This window comes from Platalea leucorodia (assembly GCF_965183815.1).
Source record: "Platalea leucorodia genome assembly, chromosome: 5".
NCBI lineage: Eukaryota > Metazoa > Chordata > Aves > Pelecaniformes > Threskiornithidae > Platalea > Platalea leucorodia.
This window is the reverse complement of record NC_138827.1, coordinates 1,957,731-1,983,256: the sequence shown is the minus strand read 5'-3', so window position 1 is coordinate 1,983,256 and position 25,526 is coordinate 1,957,731. Positions and strand designations below refer to the sequence as shown.

At 58.7% G+C, this 25,526-nt stretch overlaps 2 protein-coding genes across 2 annotated transcripts; one reads left to right on the top strand and one right to left on the bottom strand.

Moving 5' to 3' along the window:
* Positions 1 to 390: 390 nt before the first annotated feature.
* On the bottom strand, positions 391 to 14,424 carry CCDC78 (coiled-coil domain containing 78). Its single transcript, XM_082312429.1, has 15 exons — positions 14,352 to 14,424; positions 13,946 to 14,074; positions 13,649 to 13,735; positions 13,193 to 13,372; positions 9,883 to 10,056; positions 9,749 to 9,799; positions 8,984 to 9,072; positions 8,304 to 8,382; positions 7,689 to 7,814; positions 6,408 to 6,619; positions 5,140 to 5,311; positions 4,406 to 4,449; positions 2,719 to 2,785; positions 1,224 to 1,324; positions 391 to 531 (listed from the first exon to the last, which is right to left on the bottom strand). Exons 1-15 carry the CDS (start codon positions 14,373 to 14,375, stop codon positions 405 to 407), a joined length of 1,662 nt encoding a protein of 553 aa, XP_082168555.1. The 5' UTR covers positions 14,376 to 14,424; the 3' UTR covers positions 391 to 404.
* Positions 14,425 to 22,786: 8,362 nt separating this feature from the next.
* Positions 22,787 to 24,769, top strand: IGFALS (insulin like growth factor binding protein acid labile subunit; the record flags this gene model as incomplete). The annotated part of the gene is made up of 1 exon (XM_082313626.1): positions 22,787 to 24,769. One exon carries the CDS (start codon positions 22,787 to 22,789, stop codon positions 24,725 to 24,727), a length of 1,941 nt encoding a protein of 646 aa, XP_082169752.1. The 3' UTR covers positions 24,728 to 24,769.
* Positions 24,770 to 25,526: the final 757 nt, after the last annotated feature.

Sequence of the window (25,526 nt, the reverse complement as noted above, 5' to 3'; positions counted from 1 at the left end):
AAAGGCAGGAGGAGCGTTAGCGCCTGGACCCTGGTCTCGGTCTGACCCAGGAGAACCGTTACGGCAGCGTCCTAGGAGGCAGGAACGGGAACCTGGCCCTGCAGCCCCACAGTAAAAAGCTGCCTGGGAACCTGACCCCGTGTCCCGAGGCGTGATGTGCTCAGGGAACAGCAGAATTCCTACAGCTGAGGGATCAGAAGATGGACGAGATGCAGTTGTCTCGTCCCATTTTAGTGCTGTTAATTTGAGACCGAGAACACCCACGTGGTTTCCCTCGCTGCGCCTCCCAGCTCTCAGCCAGGGAAGGATACTTGCCCTGGCCAGCCCACACAACAGAAAGCTCCTTCCTTTTAAATCCTGCTTTTTCCTATGATCGTGCCGCTTCTCAGAGCCGTGGGGAAGAGCTACGGTCGGTGGCTGACGCTCCTTCTCGCTCCGGGCAGTGAGTGAACATCGGCCGCGCCGGCACTGAGCGCGCGTGGCACCTCGCTGCCGGCGAGCGTCCTCAACCGGAGGATCTCCTGCTGGTACCTGCAACGGGGGAGCAGCACCGTCCTTGCCCGTCTGGTCACAACCCCGCTGATTGATAGCTCACACACAGGAGCAATAAATTTAAATTACGCTTTGCCTTGTGTTTGCTGCACGCTAAGGACGCGCAGTGTCAGTGAATTCAGACCAGCCAGCCCAGGCACTGAGCCACGCCGGGAGCTGAGCCCCGGCAGATATAAAATCACAGCCTTTTCCCGAGGAAGAGGTGTTTGTCGGCTCTGCCGGGTACCGGTACCAGTAACAGGGCCACGAGTCTGACCCGGGAGTTACGGCAGGCACCATCGCTCCGACAGACGTGCCCCGCTTGTTCTCACCCGTCCTTGCCCACGGGGCGCGATGAGCCAGCGAGAGAGGGCCGTACGTCAGGGGCTGCTGGAAAGCTTGGGATTTTAGGGAACCCCTCTCAGCTCCCTCCAAGGGATGGGTAAGCGCACAGGGAAGGAGACGCGCGGTCGTCGTCCCCCCCACCCCTGCGGAACGAGGGATGGTGGCAGCTGCCCGCACAGCTGGACGTGCTGCGGGACATCGGCCGCGCCGGCAGCACTGTGGGAAGGTGGTGGCGAGGTCAGGCGCCGACAGCGCGGCGGGCATGGCGATGTCGCCGGCGATTAGCCTGGGAGAGAAACTGGGAGCACAAAGCAGAGAACACGCGGAGGGGGATCCCACCATCTCACCTTGCAAGATGCTTATCTACGTATTCCTGCAGCTCCGACACCTGCTCTTCCGCCACGATCGCCCGCGTCAGCAGCTGGCTCCTCTCCTGCTCCAAATCCTCCTGGAGAGGCAAAGAAACATGGAGAAACCAGGGAGCTCAGGGAGACGGGAGTGACGTTGCTCAGTCCCTCTGCCAGGCGACACCGAGCGCTTCCCGCCGCTCAGCTCCGGCACCACTTGGCGCGAGGCTGCGGAAGCAACCGAAAACTGATGCGCTCGGGGGAAGGAGCCTGGTGACGACAGCGCAGCTTTCTGCAGGCACCACCGCTCCCGGGCATCGGCCGGGCGGACCCGCAGCCGTCCCCGAGCAGAGCGCAGGCGTGGGGGCCAGGGCCGCCCCAGGACAGGCAGCAACCCCTGCCTGCCAAGCCAGCTTTAACGCCCCAGAGGCTTCACAGCCAGCTGGCGGAGCGGTCGCTAGGTTTGGCACACGGACACAGCTTTCACACCTTTCCACCAGTAGTTTGTTGCAAAGGGAAGCGACCTTCCCTTTTAGATAAAAAAAAAAATCCCCTTTGTTTCCTGCACGGTGGCTCTGGCAGCAGATCACCGGCTTACCCAAGTTAACCGCGCAGTCCCCGTGTCACCAGGAGGATCCGAGGTGCTCGACTGAGCTCACCCCCGAGACGCACGGCAGAGCCAGGAGCAGGACCTGCTCCCGGCGCAGTGCTCCAGCCTCTCAGCCACGGCATCGCCCTTCCTTTGGCCGCAAAGATACCCACAACTGAGGCGTTCAGCTTTACGGTGGAGCACTTCCTTAGGTCGCTGCGGACGGAGGAAGGCACGACGTGGAAGCGAGCTGGTAGCCTTGTCTGCCACAGAAAACCGAACCTCTGCTGCGTTTCCAAAGCCCTTTTCCCCCCGTCTGGCAGTCAACGTGGCAGGAATCCCAGCACCAACCCTTCTTTCTATTGCTGCCGGCACTGCCGGACAGCAAACCCCACCTCAGCCAAGCCCGCTCCCAGTGAGCATCACCACGGATTCGTGGGTGCTGTAGGGCAGCGTTACAGATGGAGAGAGCTCTGCTCCCCACTCCGGGCCGCTCCGGGCCACCCCGGTCCCGAGTGCAGCACAAATATCCTTGCACTCAGGGGGAACCAGGCTGGGAAGCTGATTCAGATTCAGACTAGACTTGAACCAGGTCGTGTTCTACAGATGCCTAAATGTGCTGAAACACGGGAGGGAGCGATACAGTCCAGCAACGAGCAGCCATAAGGGCTGCTCTCCTTCTTTTGGTAGCAGGGACAGTACAGCCTCCATATGTTACCGGCCGGGGACCTGCTAGCGTCACTTGGTGGGCTGAGGCCAAAGCCACAGCAAGGCTCCGTGCAAAGCTTCCCCGCTCCAGCCCGGAGCAGCGTACCGGCCCCGGGGCAGCGGCCGGCTGGGGCAGCACATCTTTGCCGTGGGGGTAAGGGATAAGCTTTCTTCAGAGGGGCTGCTCCAGACCTTTACCTGGGTGGTGTGCACGAACTCCCGGAGCTGCTTCCTGACCTCTGCCCAGCCCTCCTCGTCCCGCTGCCTAGGAGAGAAAAGCAGATTTTCATCATGCTCAGACATTCAAATCCAGCCCATCTGTAGGTCACGCAACTCCTGCCCATCCAACCATAAAAACCCCAGCGCTCTGAACCTTTTCTCTCCCCATGCCCCAAACTTCAGGGCACGCGGCACCGTCCCTGTGCCCGCACACGAGAGTCGCAGCCCTTCTGCCAACCGGGGGTTCCCCGCCGCGACGGCTGCGTTTCTTCCAAGTTCGCATCAACACTCGTACATCAGAGGACTCCGTGCAGAAAGAGTCCTTAACCTGACACCGCAGGACTGGATTTGATGGAAACAGAGCGCGATCAATGCCAAACGCTGGCGCTTTTCATGTTTCGGAGCACAAAGCCGCCCGTGCTGGTCGCCGAGCGCGATAGGTGAGCTGTCTGTGCGGCCCAGCCGTGGGAAAGTTCTTCCTATTCTGTCTCAGTCTGAATAAGCAAAATACAGGTCACATCTGACGCTCGGGGAATTTGGGTTGTATGAAGGGAGGAATGCATTGTGCTCGAGAGCGGCTGGGCTGCGACTGCCAGAGTTCCCTCTGGTGGCTGCCGCCTCCCGGCCCAGGCCCGCGGGAAATCACGGCTGAGATTTCGTGGGAGCAGAAGCGAAGGGAACGATCAACAGCGAAGCCGCGCGGCTGATAGAGACGAGAAGCAGCAGGAGTTACGGCTGAAGTGCTGCGGTTACACCAGGCTTCGCCTCTCTGGCTAGAGGAACAAGGTAACGGCACGGGTGAGACCCATCAGCACGCAGAAAAGACGTGTTTGAAGTGTGTAGAGTCTCTTGGCAGCTATAAAAACCTTAACGAGACGCATCACTAAAATGTAGGCGCTGCTACTTCTCTGTCTCGTTCCTGTGGCAAGTCTGCCAAAATTAATGCATCTCTTCAAGGACTACTACTATTTTTCAGCATGGTTGAGGCACAAACTCTTCTCCAAGACGCTTCTTTGGAGCCTGGTGGCTCAGGCACTGACCGACTCCTCCGTGCTGGCATCCAGTCACCGAAATACCTAACATGTTTTCTAGGCTACCACATTTAAAGGGCTGAAAAATCCCAGCTGAGGTCTCTCCGACACTTTGTTCTGCCTCTCCACAGCTGTAGTTGACAGAGTTTCAACAGCTTAACGGAGCAGGGGGAAGAAACCCATCAAAAATGAGCGAATAAAGGGCTTGTTGGAAGCCAGGGAGGTACCGGTGCGGGGTCACCTAAGGGCTCCAGCCCCGCTTCTGCCCTGGGAGGGAGGAGAAGCAAGACCACCCCGAGGTGGTGCTTCCCTTGCCTTTCTCAGGTTGTGATCCACCAAAGCACTCGGGCCTAGGCTTAACTTCAGCTTCTAAAGAGATCCGCGGGACTAAAAATGTGATTAAATCAAACATGTGCTTAAGAGCTTTCTTGGATCAAGGCCTAGATGACCAACTCATTTCACCGCAGGAAATGCTGCCCTGAGACGACAGCTGGCTTTTCTGCTCGGATGAGTCCCTATCAGCTTGCTTTCTCCCTATTTATTACCATCTCCAAGTAAAGCAGAAAAGACTCCTCAATCCACACAGCAAGGAGAATTCAGACTTACAAATATCCCAGGAAACAAACAGCACTTACTGCTCGGGAGACAGCGGAAAGGCGGAGGTTTCTTTCAGTCTTTTCTGAAGGCAAAGGAAGAACAGCGTTCCCGTAAGCATTACACCGCTGCAATCTCACCACAGCCCCTGCCACGTTGAAGCGGCCCAGGGTATCCTAGCACTCCGACAGCTACCAGTGCCCTGGCAAGGAAGCGATGTGCAGCACAAGCTTAAGGTTTAGGTCTCCCGTCCTCTGAATTTTTAAATTCAGGCAAATCAAGAGACATGTCTCTGCCCAGGCAGAACCTGCGGGAGGACGTGGAGCTGACCGGCGTGTTTCTGAGTGTGGTCTCCTGCTCAGTTAGCTATTCACGCCAAGGCGAAGGCATTCAAGAACAGAAAGGCCCATCCTATCCTCCCTTACTCGCCTCTTCTTTTAGCAGCAAGCGAGTCCGCTGGGCTGGCAGCTCTCCCCTAACATCTGCTGCTCCTCAGCCCTCCCGGGGCTCAGCGACCCCAACCCACGGGGCTGCCCAGCCTCCGGATCTAGCTGTAACTCCCCCCTCCGCAGCAGGGTGGAAGCAACAAGGGGACTGCTTGGACATCCCATCCCTTCCCAAAATGAGAAAGCGAGCAAGCACTACCCCTGCCTGTGCCACGGACACGGCAAACCCTCAGGGAATGCCTAAGGAAGGGGCTGACTCTATCCCTTGTGAGACTCCCCCCACCGCCCCCCAGTTTCACCCCCCAGAAAGCCAGCAGCCCAGCCGCCACCTTCTGCAGTTCATGGAGCTGCATCTCCAGTTTTGCTTTATCCTCCCGCAGCCGGTTTAGCTCCCGGGTTGTGTTCGTCAGCAGCTCTGGGTCTGTGATGGAAAAGTGGAGCTCGGCAGGGCCACAATCCATAGCGCTGCTGCCCAAGGACCGGATCTGCTCTCGCTGGAGCCTGGAACGTGCCAGAGGGGTCAGTCCTTGTAGCTTTGCTTAGGTAACAACACAGCATCGCTGCTGCTGCTGGAGGTACCATTCGTAGAATCACAGAATCGTTTAGGTTGGAAAAGACCCTTAAGATCATCGAGTCCAACCGTTAACCCAGCACTGCCAAGCCCACCACTAACCCATGTCCCCAAGCACCACATCTCCCCGGCTTTTAAATCCCCCCAGGGATGGGGACTCAGCCCCTGCCCTGGGCAGCCTGGGCCAGGCCCTGACAGCCCTTTGGGGGAAGAAGTTTTTCCCAATACCCAACCCAACCCTGCCCTGGCGCAGCTTGAGGCCGTTCCCTCTCGTCCCATCGCTTGTTCCTGGGGAGCAGAGACCGACCCCCCCGGCTCCAGCCTCCTTTCAGGCCGTTGCAGAGAGCGAGGAGGGCTCCCCTCAGCCTCCTCTTCTCCAGGCTGAGCCCCCCCAGCTCCCCCAGCCGCTCCTCCCCAGCCTTGTGCTCCAGCCCCTGCCCCAGCCTCGCTGCCCTGCTCTGGCCACGCTCCAGCCCCTCCATGGCCTTGGGACCTGCTGGCTTCTGGCCACCAAGAGCCAGTCCACCTGCAAAGGATAAGTGGGAGAGCCCAGCAGTACGCACGATATTCCTGGGAGTGTTTCTGAGGGGAGCTTGTCCTAGAGCTATTTGTAGCTTTTATGCCACAAGAATTTCTGCTGCTTCCCACAGCCCAAGCTGCTGAGAGAACTGTGGAGCAGAGCTGAGAACACTGCAGAGATGGGCTGGGAGGCAGGAGTTATTTGTGGTACCTCTGCATTTCCACCCCGTCCAACATGGAATCAATCTCTCGCTCTCAATTTTACACAGGAGAAGCATGTGCAAGCAGCTCCGGGGTGACCAGAGCACCCTGATGTGTAGCTGGAGACACCTCGCTCCTGGCTTGTCAAGAGCAAGGAGATAAATACGCACTCCAGATCCCCTGCTCCACCTGGGAGCCCCTCGCCTCCCTCCCAGCAAAGGGTCTGGGTGCTCTGGAGCACTTCCAGTTGCTCCTTAGCAATCAGCCGAAGAGACAGAGGTAGCCCAGACCCTGGCTCAGCCCTACCCGTAAGCAATCAGCAGGTTCTCATGCTTCTTGACCAAGTTCTTCATGCGTTTCTTGTAGCCACGTGCCGCTCCAGCTAGCTGCTCTTCCCGAGACTTGTAGGAAGCCCTGATATCCTTCAGCATGCTGTCCACAAAGCGTTTCATGTGAGCCTGATCAGCCGGGGCTTTGCCAGGCCCCCTTACGTTGCTGGACTTGCTGTCCATGTAGTCCTTTAAACACACAGAGAAAGAAATGGAGGTGATCAAGTCGTTCCCTAAGGCATGTAACCCATTTCCCACAGAGAAGGTCCAGGAGTATTTGTGCTAACAGCACAGAGATTAGGGCATATCTTCCATTTCCTAAGAGCTGGAAAGACTGATTAGCTTCCATCATGGCCCTTCAAGAGAGAGAAGGCGTCTGTACTGGATCAGTGACCAGGGAAACACGAGTCGGTGTTGGGAGTCACCATCTCTATTCTCATATTCTTTCCACCGCGCCCTGCTCTCTCTGCTAGCTAGGAGATGCTTCAACATCGCTCTGTTAGAAATTAAACTATTCTTAATAGTAAAAATTGCTTTGCTTAGTCTCCTAATCCATCACTACACCGTGTTCTTCGGTACCAGCCTCCTCCCGGCACAGAAGCTCTTGCCAAAACCTGCTTACTGCTACACCAAGGGGGTAGAAGGAGATTTCTTCCCAGTCTGACTGCTGAGTATAATCGGGTATCTGTGCCTGAACCTGCCTGAAACGCCTGCCTTGTGCGAGTCCTCACCATGCTCTGGGGGCCCTGTTCTACGTCAAAGGTGCTCGTTGCCAGAGCGGGTCCCTGGCGCGGGCGTTACGCGGCTCTGTAGCCGACGGCGGAGGCTGGCAGAGCTCCCCACGGGGACAGCAGCAGTCGGAGGCGGTGACCACGCCAGAAGCGGCATCGCCTGGCCCGCCGAGGGAAGTTGTCAGGGTAATGGAGATTAGAAGCCAACTGGAAGGCAGCCATTGTAAATAGGATCTTTCCATCCAAGTCATCTGACCGAGAGAGAAAGTCCCAGCAGAAACTCACAGACCCTTTAGCATGGCCGTACAGGAAATCTGGGCGAGGAGCGGGGCTGGCATCTCCTCCCCAGGCCAAGCCGAGGGGACAGAGCCCCCTTCCAGCTGCAAGCGTGGCTCCCCAAGCCCCAGCGCCCACGCTGCTCCGCAGCCCAGCAAGGAGGGGAACCAGCAGCAGCCTGCAAGAAGTAGGCAGCCAGCATGGAGAGACCTCCCCAGGCCAGGAGAGCCCCTGCGGCTGGGGGTACCCACCGCCACGTCCTTGACGTACTGCGCGAGCCGGGAGCGATATTCCTCGTTCAGCTCCTTCAGCCGGAGCTGCAGCCGGGAGTTCTCCGCCTCCACCTCTTGGAGCTGGCTCTGGGAGGTTAGCAGCACCTAGGCACGGCAAACACGCTCGCTGCTGCCCTCGTCCCCCGGCCAAGCGAGGGGCACTAAGAAGCTCCCTAAGAGATGGGGGACTTCATTTCCAGATATTCAGCTTCACTAGAGCTGGGAAGGTCCTGGGTTTTCACCAGAGCCCACTGGAAATGGTTATAGTCTCTATTCCCCTGCTACCTTCTGTCATTTGCAATTCCCCCCCCCAGTGATTTCACCAACCCTTTCTAAATATCAGTGAATAAAATTCCTCCCACCACCTGTGCAAGCAGCACCTTCCACCACGTGCATCGCAACCCCGGGGAAGGAAACTGCGCAGGGAGGAGCACCTTGGTAGGACAAACTCCCTGGAGAGGGAGATGTGTCGGAGTACCTCAGTACAAGACATCCACCCCCTGCTAGCTCCAGGAGAAGCGCAGGGCACCCAGGAGGAGCCGATGAGCAGGGGCAGTCCTGGGTGCCGGGGGCTGGAAGGGAGCCTGCCCTTACCGCCGACTGCTCCGCCAGCTTCTGCTGGGTGTCCCCGATCGCTCCCTTCGCCTCCTGCAGCTCCTTCCCCATGGTGATCCTGGGCACACAGGAAAAAGGTGTGTTTATTCTAACCCCCCAAACGTCTCTGTAGGTCCAATACAACCAGCTTTGGGATGGAAATCACTATGGGAGGACAGAAATCTCTCTGCAGCAGCTGCCAGCCCCCACCAGCTGCGTGCCAACCAGCGGCCACAGAGCTCTTGCAACCAAAAGTGAAGGTTCTCCCCAGTCAGAGGGTCCGGTTCTCCAGCATCCCTGCTGTGGCAGCCTTTGCCAGGACACTGACCCCATCGAGCCTGTCAATGGAAAAACCGCTGTGGGGGTAAGGACCAGGGCTGGATTCATCTCTGGGCTGTCACACGTTTGCCGTGTGTGTCACAGAAGGTGCATTTTCAGAGGTGCATAGGCCAGTCGGGTACCTCAACACCACCGACTTTTAAGGTGGCAGCTGACCCTCTTAAAAGCCTTGGAAACATTTGCTTCCAGGCCTCACTTGTTCCAAGGGTGAACCATCCTTTCCCACCCTGTACCCCACCAAAGGCAGGCTGCCTCCTCTCCTCTGCCCGAGGCTCAAATTCCGCTGCAAGGAGCCCCAGGAACGCCCAGCCAAGCAGAGGGACGTGCCCTCAAACACTCACACTCTCTCTTCCAGCTTCTGCTGCTGCAAATCGTAGTTTTTCTTCAGTTGTTCAAGCTCCGCTTTGATGTGATCCTGGTTTCCAAGCAACTGAGGGACAAACGAGGAGGAAGATGAGACAGAGGGCTGAGCTAAGCAGAGGGATTCGTGAACGGGGTAGAAGTGAGGAGAGCCTCCAGCTAGGCACAAGTCCAGCTGACCAGTGGCATACTGGGGAAAGGCCAGGTTGAACTGGGAGTGACCAGTGCCCTGTAGCACACCAGAAGCGGTGTGTGCTCTGGAGACAGGGCACGTGGAGGTGCACACGTGTTGTTCCCCCAAGGGAGAGTCTCGCTCTGAGAGTCAGATTCCCAGCAGGAGCTGGTGGCGGAGGCCAAGCTGGTATCGCTGGGGCTGCAGATGGGAAGGAGGCAGGGAACGTCTCAGTGCTCTCGGTTTCGGGTGGTTTATCACCCCCGGCTTGCTCAAGTAATGGCAAGGAGAAAATAAGCAAGCGTCCTCTGCACTTGTTGACTTCCAAACTCCTGCCTCTGTTCACCCAGGGGCGCCGATGGAGGGAACCACAGCTGCCCTCTCTCAGCTTTTGCCTCCACAAGAGCTGGAGCTATTCTAGTCTCATTTTTCAACTGCACAGCTTAAAAAAAAAAGTGAAATAAATCAAGGCTCATCCACAAAATTCAAGTTAGCACCAAGAGGTGCCAGCCAGGCAGAATAAATCCCCCCTCTGCTTCCCCAAGGATCCAGCAGCGGACCCCCACACACTCACGTTTCTCTCCAGCTTTTGCCGCTCGTCTTCAGAGGCAGCTGCATCTTCTGGCTGGTTTTCGTAAGAGACAGAAGAAAGCGCCTGTTAGATCCCTGTTCGCCAAGGAGCTGGCGACAGGGCAGAGAGGTCCTTACCTTCACCTTCCGAGCCGAGAGACGGCGCACCGTCGCTCGCGCTCTTTCCAGCTCGGCAGAGGACTCATCGGCCACGGCGGGGGAGCGGCAGTGGTTGCTCTCCGTGCGGGGCAGGTTGCTCCGGGCATTGGCCAGATTGAGCAGCTCTAGGCTGAGCTCTTCGTTCTTCGTGACCTGCCAGGTCAAACAAGAAGGAAAGAGCTTCCGAAATCCCTCCTCGCTGGCTCCACACGCTGTCTGTTCAGCACATACCCGCTGCTCTTGGTGCGTACACAAGGCAGGCACTCACATCCCTTCCTGAAAGCAAGTTTTATTTTTAGTTCTCTCTCATATGTCCAAAGATATCAGCGATTTTCTAATTCTCATGGAAATGCAGGGTAAGTATCATCGCCAGGCAGCAGGATTATTCACATGTAACCCTCTCTGCCCATCTCGCTCTGGCAGTTGGATACAGACCCCGGTGCCAGCCCAGCCCCGGGCACGGCTCCGCCACCACCTCTCCATCCCGGCCTCCAGCCCCCCGCCTCACTCCAGCCCTGCACCCTCCCAACGCTTCAGGCATGGCTTTCCCCGCACAACGCCTTGGAACAGTGCTGGCCTCCATCACGTAAGAGAAGGCCCAAATTTCCATCCATCTAGGCTGACGCCACCCAGCTAATTCCAGTTTCGTTTGAATGCATCCCTCCAGCAGCAGCCAGCCCACAGCACCGTGTAGGCAGCGAGATTCAAAGCGCGGTGCTGGTGTGAAGTGACACATTTCCAAAAAGATAAAGAGGATCTGAATGAGAAAGGCTCTGTTACAGGTGATCTGGAAGGAACACTGGGGGAATTCATGTCTCACGGGAGGGTTTCTATGTAGATAACAAAGCTTTGATGGGGTTTATGGCTGGGGACAAGCTTGAGTAATTGTTACCATGGCAGTGAATCGGGAGGATGGGAGGCAGAGGTCATCTGAGTCATCCGTGGAGAGAATAGCTTATCAAAAGATAGCACAGGGTGGGCTGAGGGAGAGAGGAGAGGAGAAAAGAGGCTGACAAAGAGGTGAGATATACAGCTGTGAAAACTGACAGCTACGCAGAGACAGGCTGCTTGTTCTCCAACCGAAAACCATCCATCTGCAGCTGTCAGGCCCTGACAATTTGATCAGAGGGGGTCACACAAGCGCAGAAGCACCAGCCCGGCCAAAGAAAGAGGCAGTCCCAGGTTGGCGATGGGCTTCGCTGCCTCCCTGGCCCCGCTCCAGGGAAAAGCCCGGCGCGGAACCGGTTCGCAGCCATTTGGGTTCCCTCCGACGGCCTCGCTTTGTACCGCCGATGCAGACGGCGTAAGCCCGCTGAACAAAAGAGGAGGAGGAAACGGAGAGTCGGGAAAAGGTCAGAGTCTTGAAAAGGAAGAATTTACAGCGAGTTAGAAAACAGGCACAAAGTGACTGAGTGGCATCTTCTGGAAGGCACTTCCCCAGGGAGAGGCAAGGCCAGCTCCGCCGCGCTCCTTCGCCCGGGACAGACACAGGGCGATGTGTGAATCGAGCCGTACAATGGGGGCCGCGACAATTCAGAGGCTCTAACTGTTCCCGCACAAGGGGCCGTGAATGAGCTCGCCGAGCTGCTTCTGCGCCAAGCAGCCATGACAACATATTGGCAAGGTCACAAGTAGCACTTGTAATTGGGAATGTGTAAAAGGTTCATTGTCTCCCCAGAAGAGCGCCGGGGAAGGGGAGGGGGCAGAACCGCAGGCTCCTTTCCCCATTTCCTTTGGGAAAGTCCACACTGGGAAAATAATGAGCAAGAGGCCCATGCCGCGACAAGTCCCAACCTGCCAAGTTGGAGCCTCTTTTGCTTCAGGCAAGGATATTCGGTAGCCGGAGCCAAGAAACTGGGGTAAAATCCTCAGTCTATGAATTACAACCGAGGAGTTCACCTTTGGCTCCTGGACCCTGTTCCATTACTTCTTCAGGATGCTGTCCAGGCACATAACTGAATCCGTGTGCTTTCATTCTCTGAAAGATTCCAGGATCCATGTGAAAACAGGGTGTTATTACCACCAACCTGTTAAACCCATCATTTAGAGATGTCAGCCACCCGAAAATCCACTTTTTGACAAACACATTGCACCCCCTTGGGGACAAGAAGCAACCAAGACTGCTGAACGCCGAGCTATTCCTCCGCAGCCTGGCGGTACCGCGTCTCAGCCGCGCGCTGCCTTGCTGACAGTCAGCCGCACGCGCTCTGCCTCGTGCTCCGGACGATGGGGTGGGTTCGCACCCGTGCAAGCAGCTGAGCTTGCCTCCTCCTAAGAAATTTTAATTTTTCACCTTACGGGAGACAAATGATAGCTTCGCAAGAGTCACTAACTCACTTATTTGCAACAGGATGATCACGACCTCATATCCTTCTCGACCGGAGCTCTGCAGATGGATGCTCACCGTAAAGAGAGACTGGACACTGCCTAAACCAGCACGCCTGGCGCCAGCCCCGCATCTTCCCACCACTGCTCTGCGCAGGGCCAGCAGGGTAAACCAGGTCATTTGGCCGCACCAGCTGAACTATCTGCCGGGGAGGGAGGCAGGAGGGTGTCAGTCATCCGATCCAACTCAAAAAGAAGGAGAAGTGGGAGGGGGGAGAGGGAGGGAAGAGAGGAAGGTCTGTTGAAGTAGCTATTCTTGCCGAAGAAATACACAAATCCGGGTCCAAAAGACTTTAGTTAAGAATCGCTAAGCTAAGAGTCACCAGGCAATTCGCTATATTTTAAGGGACAATCAGAAACTTGCTTACATTCAGCGTTTTTATAAACTTGCTGACCTCAAAGACGTCCAGGCCCCTTCCCGCCGCCCTACGAAATGCGAGCGACTACAATCAGTTCACGTGCAGGCTGCGCAAGCCATGCAGAAAAAAAGGGAAACAAAGCGTGCTGGCAGTCAAGAGGGACCTGCAACGTGCACTCGGGCCAGCCCCGCCGTGACCTCCTCGTTACTGCTAGTGACGGGGATCCGGGACGGCGCGGAAGGAGAAAGGCTCTGACAGCAGGGCGCCCAGAAGAGCCCGGCGCACGGGTCAGCGCGGGCTCGGCGCTGTCCCCGCTGAGCAGGGCAGGTTCTGCAAGCCCTGCTAGAAGGTGACCGTGTTACGTGAAATCCCTGGGTCCTGAAAAGAAACCCATGCCCAAGCTACGCTGTCTCACAGCTGGCAAACCGTAGCGGACCTGAGCTGGGACGTGGATACGCAACCCAAAGGCAACCAAGCTGTCCGTAGGCCAGGTAACTGTGCGACGGAGTCGAGAACACCATAACCAACACTGCAGCCTGTCTCACCTCTTGCTCCAGTTCTTTGCCTAGGGCCAGGTAATTGCTTTTCAAAATGATGTACTCATCCGCCAGCTCCTTCCGACTGCTCTCCAGAGCGTGCAGACGTTCCCGTAAGGCATCCCGCTCCCCCGTGACTTTCTCACTGCAGAGCTCCAACTCCAGCACGCGGTTCTCCAGGGCCAGGATCTGCAGAGGAGCGGCAGCAGAATTAGACTGTGGCAGAGACCAGCAGCAATCACAGGGCATTTATTTGGCCAAACAACTTCCAGCACGCTACGACTTAGAGAGGGACGAGTTTCACACGAGTTTCATGGTATCTGGGGCATCGTGGGGGGAATTCATTGCTCTGGCTAAAGCCAAGAGAATACACCAAGCAAAGCAAAGATGGATGCGTAACGAACTGCGGTTCTGGAGAAAGGTATTGGCAGAGATGAATCAATTGTACTTCAAACTTTCGGATACCATATTTTTCAGTTCAAAGTTCTCCGTCTCATACTGTTCCTTCATTTTGTTTGTCTCGATCTGGAGATCAACAAGGTCTTTGGAAATCTAGGAGAGAGAAATGACATTATAAAGGCCACGGAACGATTCTGAGGCCAACGTACTGCTTCAACAGGTCGCACCAAGGAATTTGGGCACAACACGTACACCCCTAGACAGGTGCCCCAACATTGCCCACCAGATTTTCCGCTGCAGATCTACTCCCCTCAGACGGCTTCACGACTCAGTTCTCTCCAACTCCTCAAGTATTTGGTTTACCTTCAGTTTTTCCTCTTCCCTGAAGACCATTCTGGCTGCCAAATCTGTTCTGGAGCCAGCCAGCTTCCCCATCCTCTCCTGCGGGTCTCCGAGCGCGTACGGCCTCTCGTTCCTGTCCTGCAGCTGCACCTAGAGCCACACCACAGCTCAGACAGCGGGTGCCAGCCAGCAGAGCCCTCCTCTTCCCCACCCTGTGCTCCCACCCCAGTGCTGGTTTGGTTTGGGGATTTTTTATCCAGTTTTTCAGAGCTTGAACAGATTGTAAGGGGATTTTCAGCTGCCGTTTTCCTCCTGCGATTAGGATTTCATTTGCGGTGCTGGTTCCACGACCCAGGAAGGGGCTGCAGACCTTCATACTTATACCTTTGTTCGCAAGGTGTTGCATGTGCGCTCTCAGAGTACTTACGTTCTTGTTCTCTGCAAAATCCATGTGCCCGGAGTCGTGGATCTTTACATGATATCAGGCAGGCAGTGGCTGAAGAGCAAAGGAAGGGTCTCAGGATCTCTACGGCAGCAACTTTTCCCTCGAGGTAGGGCACAAGCGATGTTGCTAACAACTTTGGTTACTAGCGGGTGCAGCATCCACCTTGATCCACCTTAAGGTAGAACCAATTATTACAGCCACCCCAGGAGAAGAAACGACACTTGTCGGGAGGCTTCTGCAATGCTAAGGCAGCGCACAGCAGATACGGAGACAAGATGCTTAGCAGACACCCCCAGTGAAGCACTATTGCCAGCTAGGAGGCACCACTCCATTTATATTACGAACCATTCCCAAAACCTGGTGGTAGGGATGGCCTCCATCTCTGCTGCAGGCATCTTTAGAGAATTAAAGATCTGATTAACCCATTAATTCACAGAATCATTAAGGTTGGAAAAGCCCTTTAAGATCATCGAGTCCAACCGTTAACCCAGCACTGCCAAGGCCACCACTAACCCATGTCCCTCAGCACCACATCTCCCCGGCTTTTAAATCCCCCCAGGGATGGGGACTCAGCCCCTGCCCTGGGCAGCCTGGGCCAGGCCCTGACAGCCCTTTGGGGGAAGAAGTTTTCCCCAATACCCAACCCAACCCTGCCCTGGCGCAGCTTGAGGCCGTTCCCTCTCGTCCCAGCGCTTGTTCCTGGGGAGCAGAGACCGACCCCCCCGGCTCCAGCCTCCTTTCAGGCCGTTGCAGAGAGCGAGGAGGGCTCCCCTCAGCCTCCTCTTCTCCAGGCTGAGCCCCCCCAGCTCCCCCAGCCGCTCCTCCCCAGCCTTGTGCTCCAGCCCCTGCCCCAGCCTCGCTGCCCTGCTCTGGCCACGCTCCAGCCCCTCCATGGCCGCCTTGGGGTGCGGGGCCCAGCGCTGAGCACAGCATTCGAGGGGCGGCCTCACCAGTGCCCAGCGCAGGGGCACCATCACCTCCCTGCTCCTGCTGGCCACACTGTTCCTGACACAAGCCAGGATGCCATTGGCCCTCTTGGCCACCTGGGCACCCTGCTGGCTCGTGTCCAGCGGCTGTCGACCAGCACCCCCAGGCCCTTTCCCGCCGGGCAGCTCCCAGCCGCTCCTCCCCACGCCTGCAGCGGTGCCTGGGGTTGGTGTGACCCAGTAATTAATTAATGCATTCATCCAGCCATCTGCTCCAAGACCATCCAGTAGCATCTAACATCAACTTACTTCCAGGCAATTTTCTCAGTCCTCGTATCTCCTGTGTCATCGCGCCATCCAAAAGGTCCCAGGATCTTTGAGCTGGCGACAGGAAAGACCTCCCCCAATTTATCACTTCGCATCAGAGATGCTATGCAGAAAAATATCATCTAATATAAAATGTAAGTTTTAAAGCAAAGCATGCACTGAAACAAACTCTGAATAGCCCAGACAGCGCTAAATCTGGATTGTGCTGGTCTACACGCTGCCACTGACTCCAAATGGCGGCCATCCAGGCCTGAACGGGACAAATCCCAAGTGCGTGCAAAGCCAAAAGGACTCGAACAGGGTCTCTGAGGGAAGAGCGAGGGTAACGGAGAGCGTCAGGCACAGTGGGTAGCGCTGGAAGACCTTGGTGAACGGCAGCCATGAGGTAAAACGAATGCCACTTCTTAATCTCCTCATTTTGGGCTTATTATCACTGCTATTTCTGTAGAGTGGGTGAGTTTAGGTAAGAACTTGTCTCTTACAGAAGAAAAGCTTTGACAATAACCTTTTGTTCAAAAAGACCAAAGCTCTGAATAACTTCTCAGCATCTGTCAAAGCGAAGAGGATGAAAGAGGGAGAGGGGCCATCCTGATAGAAGCTCGGTGCCAAGCAGAGTTTACCAGCTCCTCGCCCGGTCTGGGCTCCTGGAGAAGACCCCGAAGCCCCTCGACGTGGATTTCACAAATGGCCATGGAAGCAAGACCCAGGGGGAAGGAGAAGCTACCGAAACGTGCAATTATGTCTTCTTTTTCTGCAAAAGAACTTAATAGACCTGAAGTAATTTTATTAAGGTAATGAAAGTGCTGATGAGAATTCACAGTCTCTTCACACCCACTGCCGAGCAGAAAGCCAAATTCACACACCGCCCACGGCGCTGGGGGGCTCAAAAGTCTCTAGCGGCTGCTCCGGCACACGAAGGAGCTGAGCCGCAGCTCCGCTCCCCAGGTGCGCGCCGGCTCCTGCCGGCTCTCAGCCCCGCGTGGGTCCCCGAGGACGGGCACTCGCAGCCCACGCCGGCCCGGGGACGCGCGCAGGCTGGCTCACGCCACTGTCCGAGCCAGCCCCAGCGTGCCCGGGCCCCCAGGCGCCCAATTCAGGTGGGCAAATATCCCGCCCCAGCGTGCCGGCAAAGCCGGGCGCTCCCTGCGCCGCGGGGGTGCCCGTTCGTGGCGCTGTGCTCCCCGCACGCACACAAGTGACCTTTTCCCGTGACCCTGCTCAAGCGATCATCACCAGTGGCGGTCGTGATGGCTGCATCCAGCTCAAAGGGGATTCGGGGGAGACAGGGAACACCGCAACAGCCAAGGGCGAATTTATGGCAATGTGCCCACCTCCCCGCAGGGCTGGTCTGGGCCGATTCAAGCCAGATTTGGGAAAAACAGGCACCTGCGGTCGGTATGCAGACATGACGATGAGTCGATCGTCTTCCCCCATAAGCAGCGAGCAGCCCAAGAGCCCGGTGCGCTCCTGCACGGCAGCGGGCTGCACGCCGGGATCTCCCCGTGAGCAGGGACCCCTCTCCGGGTTCCTCCTCGAGGCTGAGAGATTCCCTGCCGCAACAGATCCTCGGTGAGCGACTAACAGCACGCTAAACTGAAATCTTAGCTAGGCGACGTAAAGGATTGATTGCGCATCTATAACCCCTTGGACATAAACTGCTGACCAACTCTGAGGCTAAGTCTGGACCCAGCCGCACCGCGGCTCCTCTCCAAGGGGTTTAGAAAGCCGGAGGAGCTCTCTGAGCCCCGCGACTCAAGGGGAGGGCTCCCGACAGCCTTGTCTGACCCCGTCCCCTGCGCAGTGAATCACCCAGGGTACCTGGCCATCGACTCTCGTTAAACCACTGTCGTGTTTACCATTGAACTTTGTTAACTCACTGATTTACATCAATAATGTTTATTTTTTTTTGCTTCTGTCTTACGAGCGAAGTGCACTCTCGCTCCCTCTGCAACGCTGTTTCACCTGGCAGACCGCAATATAAGACTAATTAATATAGACAGATACGTTATTATTTATGCTCCTGCGGTGCCTGGGAGACCCTGGCAAAAGCACCTTTGTGGCAGGTGCTGTACCAGCACCAGACGTGACAGCGACTGCTTTTCCCATGGTTTGGAAATACAAAGCAAATTTTGTCCTGGACGACACTACAAACAGCAGAATTGGGCAGAGGAGGGAGGTTTTGGGGTGTCATTGCAACCCAGAGCAACACCAAACAGAAAACATATGTTTTGTTAGAGTCATAGCATGGCCTGAGTTCGGAGGGACCCACAAGGATCACCCAGTCCCACTCCTGCCCTGCACAGGACAACCCCAAATTCACACCGTATGTCTGAGGGAGTTGTCCAAATGCTTCTTGATGTTGTCAGGCTTGGTGCTGTGACTACCTCCCGGGGGAGCTTGTTCCAGTGCTCCACCACCCTTTGGGTGAAGAACCTTTTTCTAATGTCCAGCCTAAGAGTTAACCTCACTAAGAGCTGAAATGCCAACTCCGCACTGCGTTTTTCTTTCGCTCTCCTCGTCAAGGACACTTCTAACACAGCCGACGCGGTGGCTGGATCGCCGGTGAGCTCCGAGGTACGAACCTCTCACCCGGGACGCAGCTCTACGGTGTCAAAACACTCCCCAAATCCACAGCAGCTCAAGAGGAAACTGGTTGAAGATTTCAAGCCCGCAGCCCGCTCTTTATTTTCACCTCTCCTCCAGCACCAGCCGGCCCTTGCCAGGGTCGCCCGCCTCGCTCTGCCGGTGCTCATGGCGAGCGCGGAGGGGAGCGGAGGGAGCAGCCACCCGCCTTCACGGGAAGCTTCGGCACAGCACAGCGTTAACACAGCTCCATCTGGCTTCCAGCGCCAGCAAAGTGCATCTGCATCCCCTCCCGGACCGAGCCCTGCCAGGGCCGCCCGCTGCCGCCGCAGCATCCCGCGGCGGGCCTGCACGCCGGGGCGCGGGGCCTGGAGGCCGCCGCGGGTGCGAGGAGCTGCCACGGGCCGAGGCGTGCGCGGCCCCTCCTGGGGCAGCACCGGGCGTCGGGGTGAGGCCTCTGGGGCGAAGGCCGGGCACCGGGGGAGCGGAGCGGGGGGCGGCGGAGCCTCCCCGGCCGCTGCGGAGGCGGCGGCGGCTGCAGCGGGGCCTACTCAAGTACCGCCGCCTCCCGTTTCCAGGGCAACGGGCGCGGCCGCTTCCGGGGGAGGGTGGCGGGGCGGCAGCGCCCCCTGGCGGCGGGAGGCCGAGCCGCGGCTCCTCGGGGCCGCCCCTTCCCACCTCCGACAGCCCATGCCTCCCCACAGCCTGTGCCGGCCTGTGCCCAGTCGAAATCCACCCTCTTCCCATTTAAAACCATCGCCCCTTCTCCTGGCACTGCACATCCTGGGGAAAAGCCTCCCGCCACCGTTCTTAGCAGCCCCTTCTCCACCAAAAGGCGGCCAGAAGCTCTGCTGGGGCTGAGCGGCCCCGGCTGCCCCGGCGGCTCTCCCAGCCCTTGGACCATCTCCGCGGTCCCCTCTGCGCCCGCTCTGACAGGTCCAGGTCCGCCTCAGTGCTGGCGTTGGGAAAGTCCCCGTCCTCGCCTCCAGCGATAGCCCTGGCCACCCTGAGTCACGGCTCGGGGACGTCCTCGCCTCCCCAGTCCAACCAGCCCGGCCAGACTGGTGGCGGTGATGTGGTTTTACGTGGCCGCGTGTGACACCGGGGTGGTAATTAGCATCAAGAGCCGCCGGCGCCTCGGCCGCCTCTCTCAACCCGCCACACGAGCCTGCTGCGACCGCGGCAGGGCAGGGGCCGACACTCGGAGATGCCGGCGGGGACCATTGCCGCCGCTGCCACGTCCCCATCCTTCGTAACGCAGAATTTTTTGAGTGAAAAATGATGCGGCGCAATCGGCGGGGACCAGGATGACCAGAAACGCGGGCGGCCAGCGAGCACGCGGCAAAGCCCATCTCTGCCAGGAGGGTTTCTCCGGGGGGGAGGTTGGTCCCTGAAGGTGTCCCCAGGAAAGCGGCACGAGCTCTGGGATGCCCGTGTCACCCGTCCCGGCTCTCTCGGGCGGCAGCATCGGGGCTGACACGTTTTTGGGTCGGGATGAGGAGCGGCAGCGCCGCTTGCCGTGGCAATGCGAGATGCTCTCCTCCAGCCAGGGACAATACTTGGCAAGACTGGCTAAAAATACTTCCTAACTCAGCTGTGACAACACCACCCGCGTCGCATCCCTGCTCCCCGCAGGGCTCAAGCTGGGTCGGTGCTGTCCCTGCTGGCACCCAGAGCTGGGCCACTTGCCCTGGGTGGCCTGGCTTGGGGGGGACGGACCAGGGAGGTCCCGGGGTCCCCCCGGCCTCCTCGGCAGGGCCACCGGCACTGCTCCCTCCCCGGCGCGGCCAGCCCGAGCGGCTGGGGACAGAACGGGAGCCAGGGCCGGCTGGTGGCATTTACCCACGTGAAGGGACGGCGGGGAGCTCCCTGGGGAGGGACCCGCGGGCACGGGGGGCTGCTGGCGAAGGTAATGATTCCTTAGAGTTTAAATAGGTTTAAAAGGTTTTTTTTTTATGATTTTGCAGCTTTTCCTAATACCATTACAGCCTTTTCCATGGCAACCAGGTGGGGCGGCTCAGACTTTGGTCCCAGCCAGGGAGATTAGCTACCGGAGCTGAAACAATGCGGGGGGATCGGCTGGGGGGGTCCGCGCCGGCCGGGGCCGTGGTGGGAGGAGGACATCCGTGGTAGGGACCCAAAATGAGGTCCCCGTGGCGGTTGCGGTGCCACGGTACACCGGGCAGGCACGAGCTCCCAGGACGGGCTCGCGGTGTTGCCAGAGGGACCAACCGTGCCGTGGGGTCCGAGCATCCCCTGCCGCAGGCAGCGGTGGGAGACGTCCGGAGAGGAGATGCCCTCCGGGAGGTTTAAAGGTGGAGATGGGTCTAGCTCTTCTCTGCACCGCAACCACATTGGGAAGGGATTTGCTTATTTACCCTTTTTATTTTCCCTTCGCAGCCCGTTTGCTGTTTTCTCTGAAAGAGGGCTGTTGGAGGCAGGGATAAACCCGCTCCCAGCCACAGGTAGGGCACGTTGAAACTTCCCAAAGAGGTTTTGTGGGTTTTGGCTGGCTGGCCCGTGCTGGTTCAGCTCTTTTTAGCTTCCAGATTGATTACACCTTGTGTCAATATGTGCTTAACGCCTATTAGTGGGTGCGTGTGTCTCCATCTCTCATTTCTACTTTCTGATCTATAATTTCCCAGAAGAGAGGATTAAAAATAGAGGGGGAGGAGAGCATTGCTCTGGGCCGAAAAGAAAGGGAGAAAACACTGCTTGTGGGAAAGTTGGGTTGCAAGGCTGGAGCCTGGCCGGCTCGCTCCGATGCCTCTTCCCATGGGCACGGTCCTGCTTTGGCCGGTGAGGAGGTTGCTTAAACCCGCCTGAGCGAAGAGCTGAGCTGGGGGAGATGCCAGGTTCCCACGGGGATGGGCGACCTTGGAGCGCGAGGGGACGCCCGTGGCGTGGGGCTGGCGGTGGAGAGCGTCCCCGTGCCATCATCTCCACCTCACGGACCGGGATGGGGGGGAAGCGGGGCTGGGAAGAGCAGCACCGGTGGGAGACACCCGTTCCCGGAGGCGTGGATGTGAATGGTTCCAGCTCCGTCCTGGCGCATCTTCAAGGAGGAAGGGGGCCACCAGGACACTGGGAAGGGTTAGCTATGGCTTTTCCGTCCAGCAGCCGCTAGCCCGCAGGGCTCCTCGCACTGGGGCAGAAGTAGCTTTTTATTTTTTTTTTTTTTTTTCTTTCCTGGAAACTGGTAAAAGATTCTGCAGAAGCCGTGTTGGACGCTGGTGGGGAAACGACCTGGGACACAAAACGAGGTCGTCAGCCTCCCCGGGGTGGTTTTGATGAGCTGCCAGGCAGGGAGTGCGATGCACCAGCCCCGGAGCATCATCCACCGTCATCCCACCGTGCGCGGGGCTGGCGGAGGAGCCGGGGGACCCTCGCAGCCGTCGCGACCAGGGCTTTGCTCTCTGCTTCCCCCCTGGCACAAAAGCAGCGAGCAGAGCGGTGCTGCCACCACCACCTCCACCCGTGAGGCAGATACACCCGCAGGAGGGGTCTGCGGGTTTAGTGCCACACGGAGAAGAGCTTGTTCCCATTTATCCACCTCACCACAAAACCTCGGGCGTTTCAGCCCAGCTCCCAGTAAGGGTAACCCCCACACCTCCAACCCCCGGTGCAATAAGGACGCTGCAAGCCCCAGTGTGTGTTTTTTGGGTTGTGAAGCCGGGGCTCACCCCAGGGCAGGGACAGGACCCAGGGAAGGGTCGGTGCTGCTCAGGACCCTCCCGGAGCCCAGGGCACAGCCATGGGGCACCTCATGAGGCTGCCCCGTCCATCCCTGCACGCTCGCTGCCCACCCAAACCCCATCTCCGGCAGGACCACCCTCCCCCAGGACCATCGCCTGTCCTCATGGGCGTCTCCTTCCATCCCCTCCTCCCTGAGCAGTTATGGAGCGGGGCGGGAGAAGCAAGGAGCCCGTCCCGGGTGATGCTCGCCCCGGCCACGCTGTCCCGGGGGCTGAGCCCAAGTCCCGGCCCAGCAGCGGTGGGGTTAAGCCCGGCCGGGCGGGCGGCTGGACAGGCGTCAAGGTGGTTGCTCCATCCATCCCTGCGCAGTCGGCGGGGCCGGAGAGTGGAGAGGGAGCGCTGCCCTGCCCGCCACCATGAGCGCAGGCAAAGGTAAGGCAGGGAACCTGCCCATTCCCACGTCCCGGGAGGGAGAGGCAAGGCAGGGGGTTGGGGGGAGAGGCTAAAACGCTGCTGGGGCTTTGCACTGGAGTCACCCTTAGCTTTTCTTCCCCATCCACTGCTAATAAGGCGTTCTGGGAGCCCCCGTGCTGCCCGGGGTGCTTGCTGGCACAGTTGGGCAGAGGCCAAACCTGGACGAGGGCTGCAGGGACGGGCAGGGGCTGCGGCACCGAGACCCCTCTGCTCTGAGGAAGAGCAAGTTATGGGGGGGTGTCTGGGGAGGAAGGGGGAGAGGGGCCCGGGGACCTTTCCCCACAAAAGGGAGAAGCTGCTGCTGCAATAGAAAGGGATGAATTTTGGGGGTCTGGGTACCTGAGGGGTCTGAGCCCTCTCCCGAGGGCAGATCCAGCCTCCGACCCCCCCTGCAGCTGCCCAGTGTGCGCGATGGGCTGGGACAGACCCCTCCGCCCACCCCCCCCGCAGCGCAGGCGCCCCGCGGGGGTCCCGGAGGGTCCCCAAGGGCGGCCATCGCCCCGCGCTAACCGCGTCCCCTTTCCCCCGCGCCCCGCAGCAGGCATCACCCTCCTGCTCCCCCTGGCCCTGCTGCTGGCCACCGCCTCCCAGCCCCCCGGGGGGGACAGCCCGAAAGACCAGGGGGACGCGGACCCCCCACGCTGCCCCAGCCCTTGCGCCTGCAGCTTGGACGACTACAGCGAGGAGCTCAACGTCTTCTGCAGCGCCCGCAACCTGACGCGCCTGCCCGAGGACGTCCCCCTCAACGCCAAAGCCCTTTGGCTGGATGGCAATAACTTCACCCTGCTGCCGGCCGCTGCCTTCAGGAACCTCTCGGCCCTGGACTTTCTGGACCTGCAGAGCAGCCAGCTGGCCGCCGTGGAGCAGCACGCCTTCCACGGGCTGCGGAGCCTCTACCACCTCCACCTCGAACGCAACCGCCTCAAGCACTTGGCTCCCCACACCTTCCTGCACACCCAGAACCTCGTCTCCCTCAGCCTCAACAACAACTACTTCAGTAAGGTGGAGGAAGGGCTGTTCGCCGGGCTCTCCAACCTCTGGTATCTGAACCTGGGCTGGAACTCGCTTGTGGTCCTGCCCGACAAGGTCTTCCATGACTTGCCCAACTTGAGGGAGCTGATCCTGGCTGGGAACAAGCTCCCCTACCTCCAGCACCAGCTCTTCTGCAGCCTTACCGAGCTGAAGGAGCTGGATCTGAGCGGCAACGCGCTCAAGGGCATCAAGATCAACATCTTTGTCAAGCTGCAGAAGCTCCAGAAGCTGTACCTGAACCACAACCAGATCACTGCCATCGCGCCCCGCGCCTTCATGGGCATGAAGTCCCTCCGGTGGCTGGATCTCTCCCACAACCGGCTCGCCTCGCTGTTTGACGACACATTTCTGGGCCTCCTGAGCCTGCACGTCCTACGCTTGTCCACCAACTCCATCACCAGCCTGAAGCCAAGGACTTTCAAGGACCTCCAGTTCCTGGAGGAGCTGCAGCTGGGGCACAACAGGATCCAGAGCCTGGCGGAAAGGACCTTCGATGGGCTGGGCCAGCTGGAGGTCCTCAGCCTCAACAACAACCAGCTCCAAGACATCAAGGTTGGGGCGTTCCTGGGGCTGTACAACGTGGCGGTGATGCACTTATCTGCGAACTGCATCAAGGTCCTCCCGGACTATGTCTTCAAGGGGGTCACCAAGTTGCACAGCCTCCACCTGGAGCACAGCTGCCTCGGCAGGATCCGAGCAAACACCTTCTCCAGCCTCTCCAGCCTGCGGCGGCTCTTCTTGCAGCACAACGCCATCTCCGTCATCGAAGACCAAAGCTTCAGCGAACTGCACGAGCTCCTGGAGCTCGACCTGAAGCACAACAGCCTGAGCCACCTCTCACCCCAGCTCTTCGTGGGTCTGAGCAACCTGGAGTACCTCTTCCTCTCCTTCAACCAGCTCCTGGAGATCTCCCAGGACACCTTCAGCCCGCTCCAGAGACTCTTCTGGCTTGACCTCTCCCATAACCAGCTGGAGACGCTGGACAACACCATCATCTCCCCCCTGGCCAACCTGCGGTACCTCAGCCTGAGGAACAACTCGCTGGAGACCTTCTCGGTGGGCTTTCTGTGCTCCTCCTTCGCCCTGGAGCAGCTGTGGCTGGGGGGCAACAACTGGCATTGCAACTGCTCCCTGAAGGGCCTGCGGGACTTCTCCCTGCGGCACCCCGTGGTGGTCCCGCGCTTCGTGCAGTCCGTGGCTGAGGGGGACGATGCCCACGTCCCCGTCTACACCTACAACAACCTCACCTGCCTCCACCCCCCAGCCGTGGCGGGCCTGGACCTCCGTGACACCACCGAGGACAGCTTTGCTCACTGCTGATGCATGCCAGCCCTTCCTGGGGAGATGCACCACGGACCCTCGCCTGCCTCCTCCCCAGCCCCATCCTGGGCTCCCTGGGGCACCAGCCCCCTCACCACCCCAGTTTAGCCCAGCTGCCCCAGTTTAGCCCAGCTTTGCCGCTGCCAGCTCCCCGGGGTAGCAGCAAGGAGCTGTGCCCGCATGATGCTGGACCACGGCCCCGGCCATTGGCAGGGGGAGACGGGCACCAGCTCCCCAGATGGGCTTTGCTGGCTTCAAACTGCAATATTTCAGTCCTTTAATATTTAAAGAGCAGCCCCTGGGTTAGCGTGGTCGTTCCCGGCTCCTGTCGGCAACACAGGCATCTCCGAGCCTCCGGCATGGGGGAAGGCTGCACCCCCAGCCCGGAGCCATCCCCGTGGCGAGCAGCACCCCTGCCGGGGCCAGGACTCATCGGTGGGACAAAGCAAAGCACCCTCCTGCCACGGAGCAGCCCAGAAAGCCTAAAAGCCCCCTGAGCTCCCCGGTAGGTTTAGGGAGGGGGGCAGACGACTTGCTTTAATCATTCCTTGCACTAGCAAGTGTAGGCAGGGTGCAGAGCACCACACACGTCACTTACCTGATAAATCGTAGCAGACAAATAAACCTTTGGAGCTATCGCAACCCATCTTGTAAGTATGTTTTTTCCAAAGCACGTGCCGCACCCGGCTGGGGTTTCTTATCGGAGCCCCTCGGGGCTTGCAGACAGAGGCGAGGAGCGCAGGCTCCCCAGGGCGCTGGGGGAGCTTGCAGCAAGTTTTCTGCAAGCCCCGGGTGGGTG

Excerpts from the sequence above, each read along its gene's own strand:
- CCDC78 (XM_082312429.1), bottom strand. The coding sequence starts at position 14,375 with ATGGATTTTGCAGAGAACAAGAAC. Across the intron at positions 6,620-7,688 it reads AGTACGTCAAGGACGTGGCG|GACTACATGGACAGCAAGTC; the intron begins GTGGGTACCCCC and ends GTGTGTTTAAAG. Across the intron at positions 4,450-5,139 it reads AGCTCCATGAACTGCAGAAG|AAAAGACTGAAAGAAACCTC; the intron begins GTGGCGGCTGGG and ends CTTTGCCTTCAG.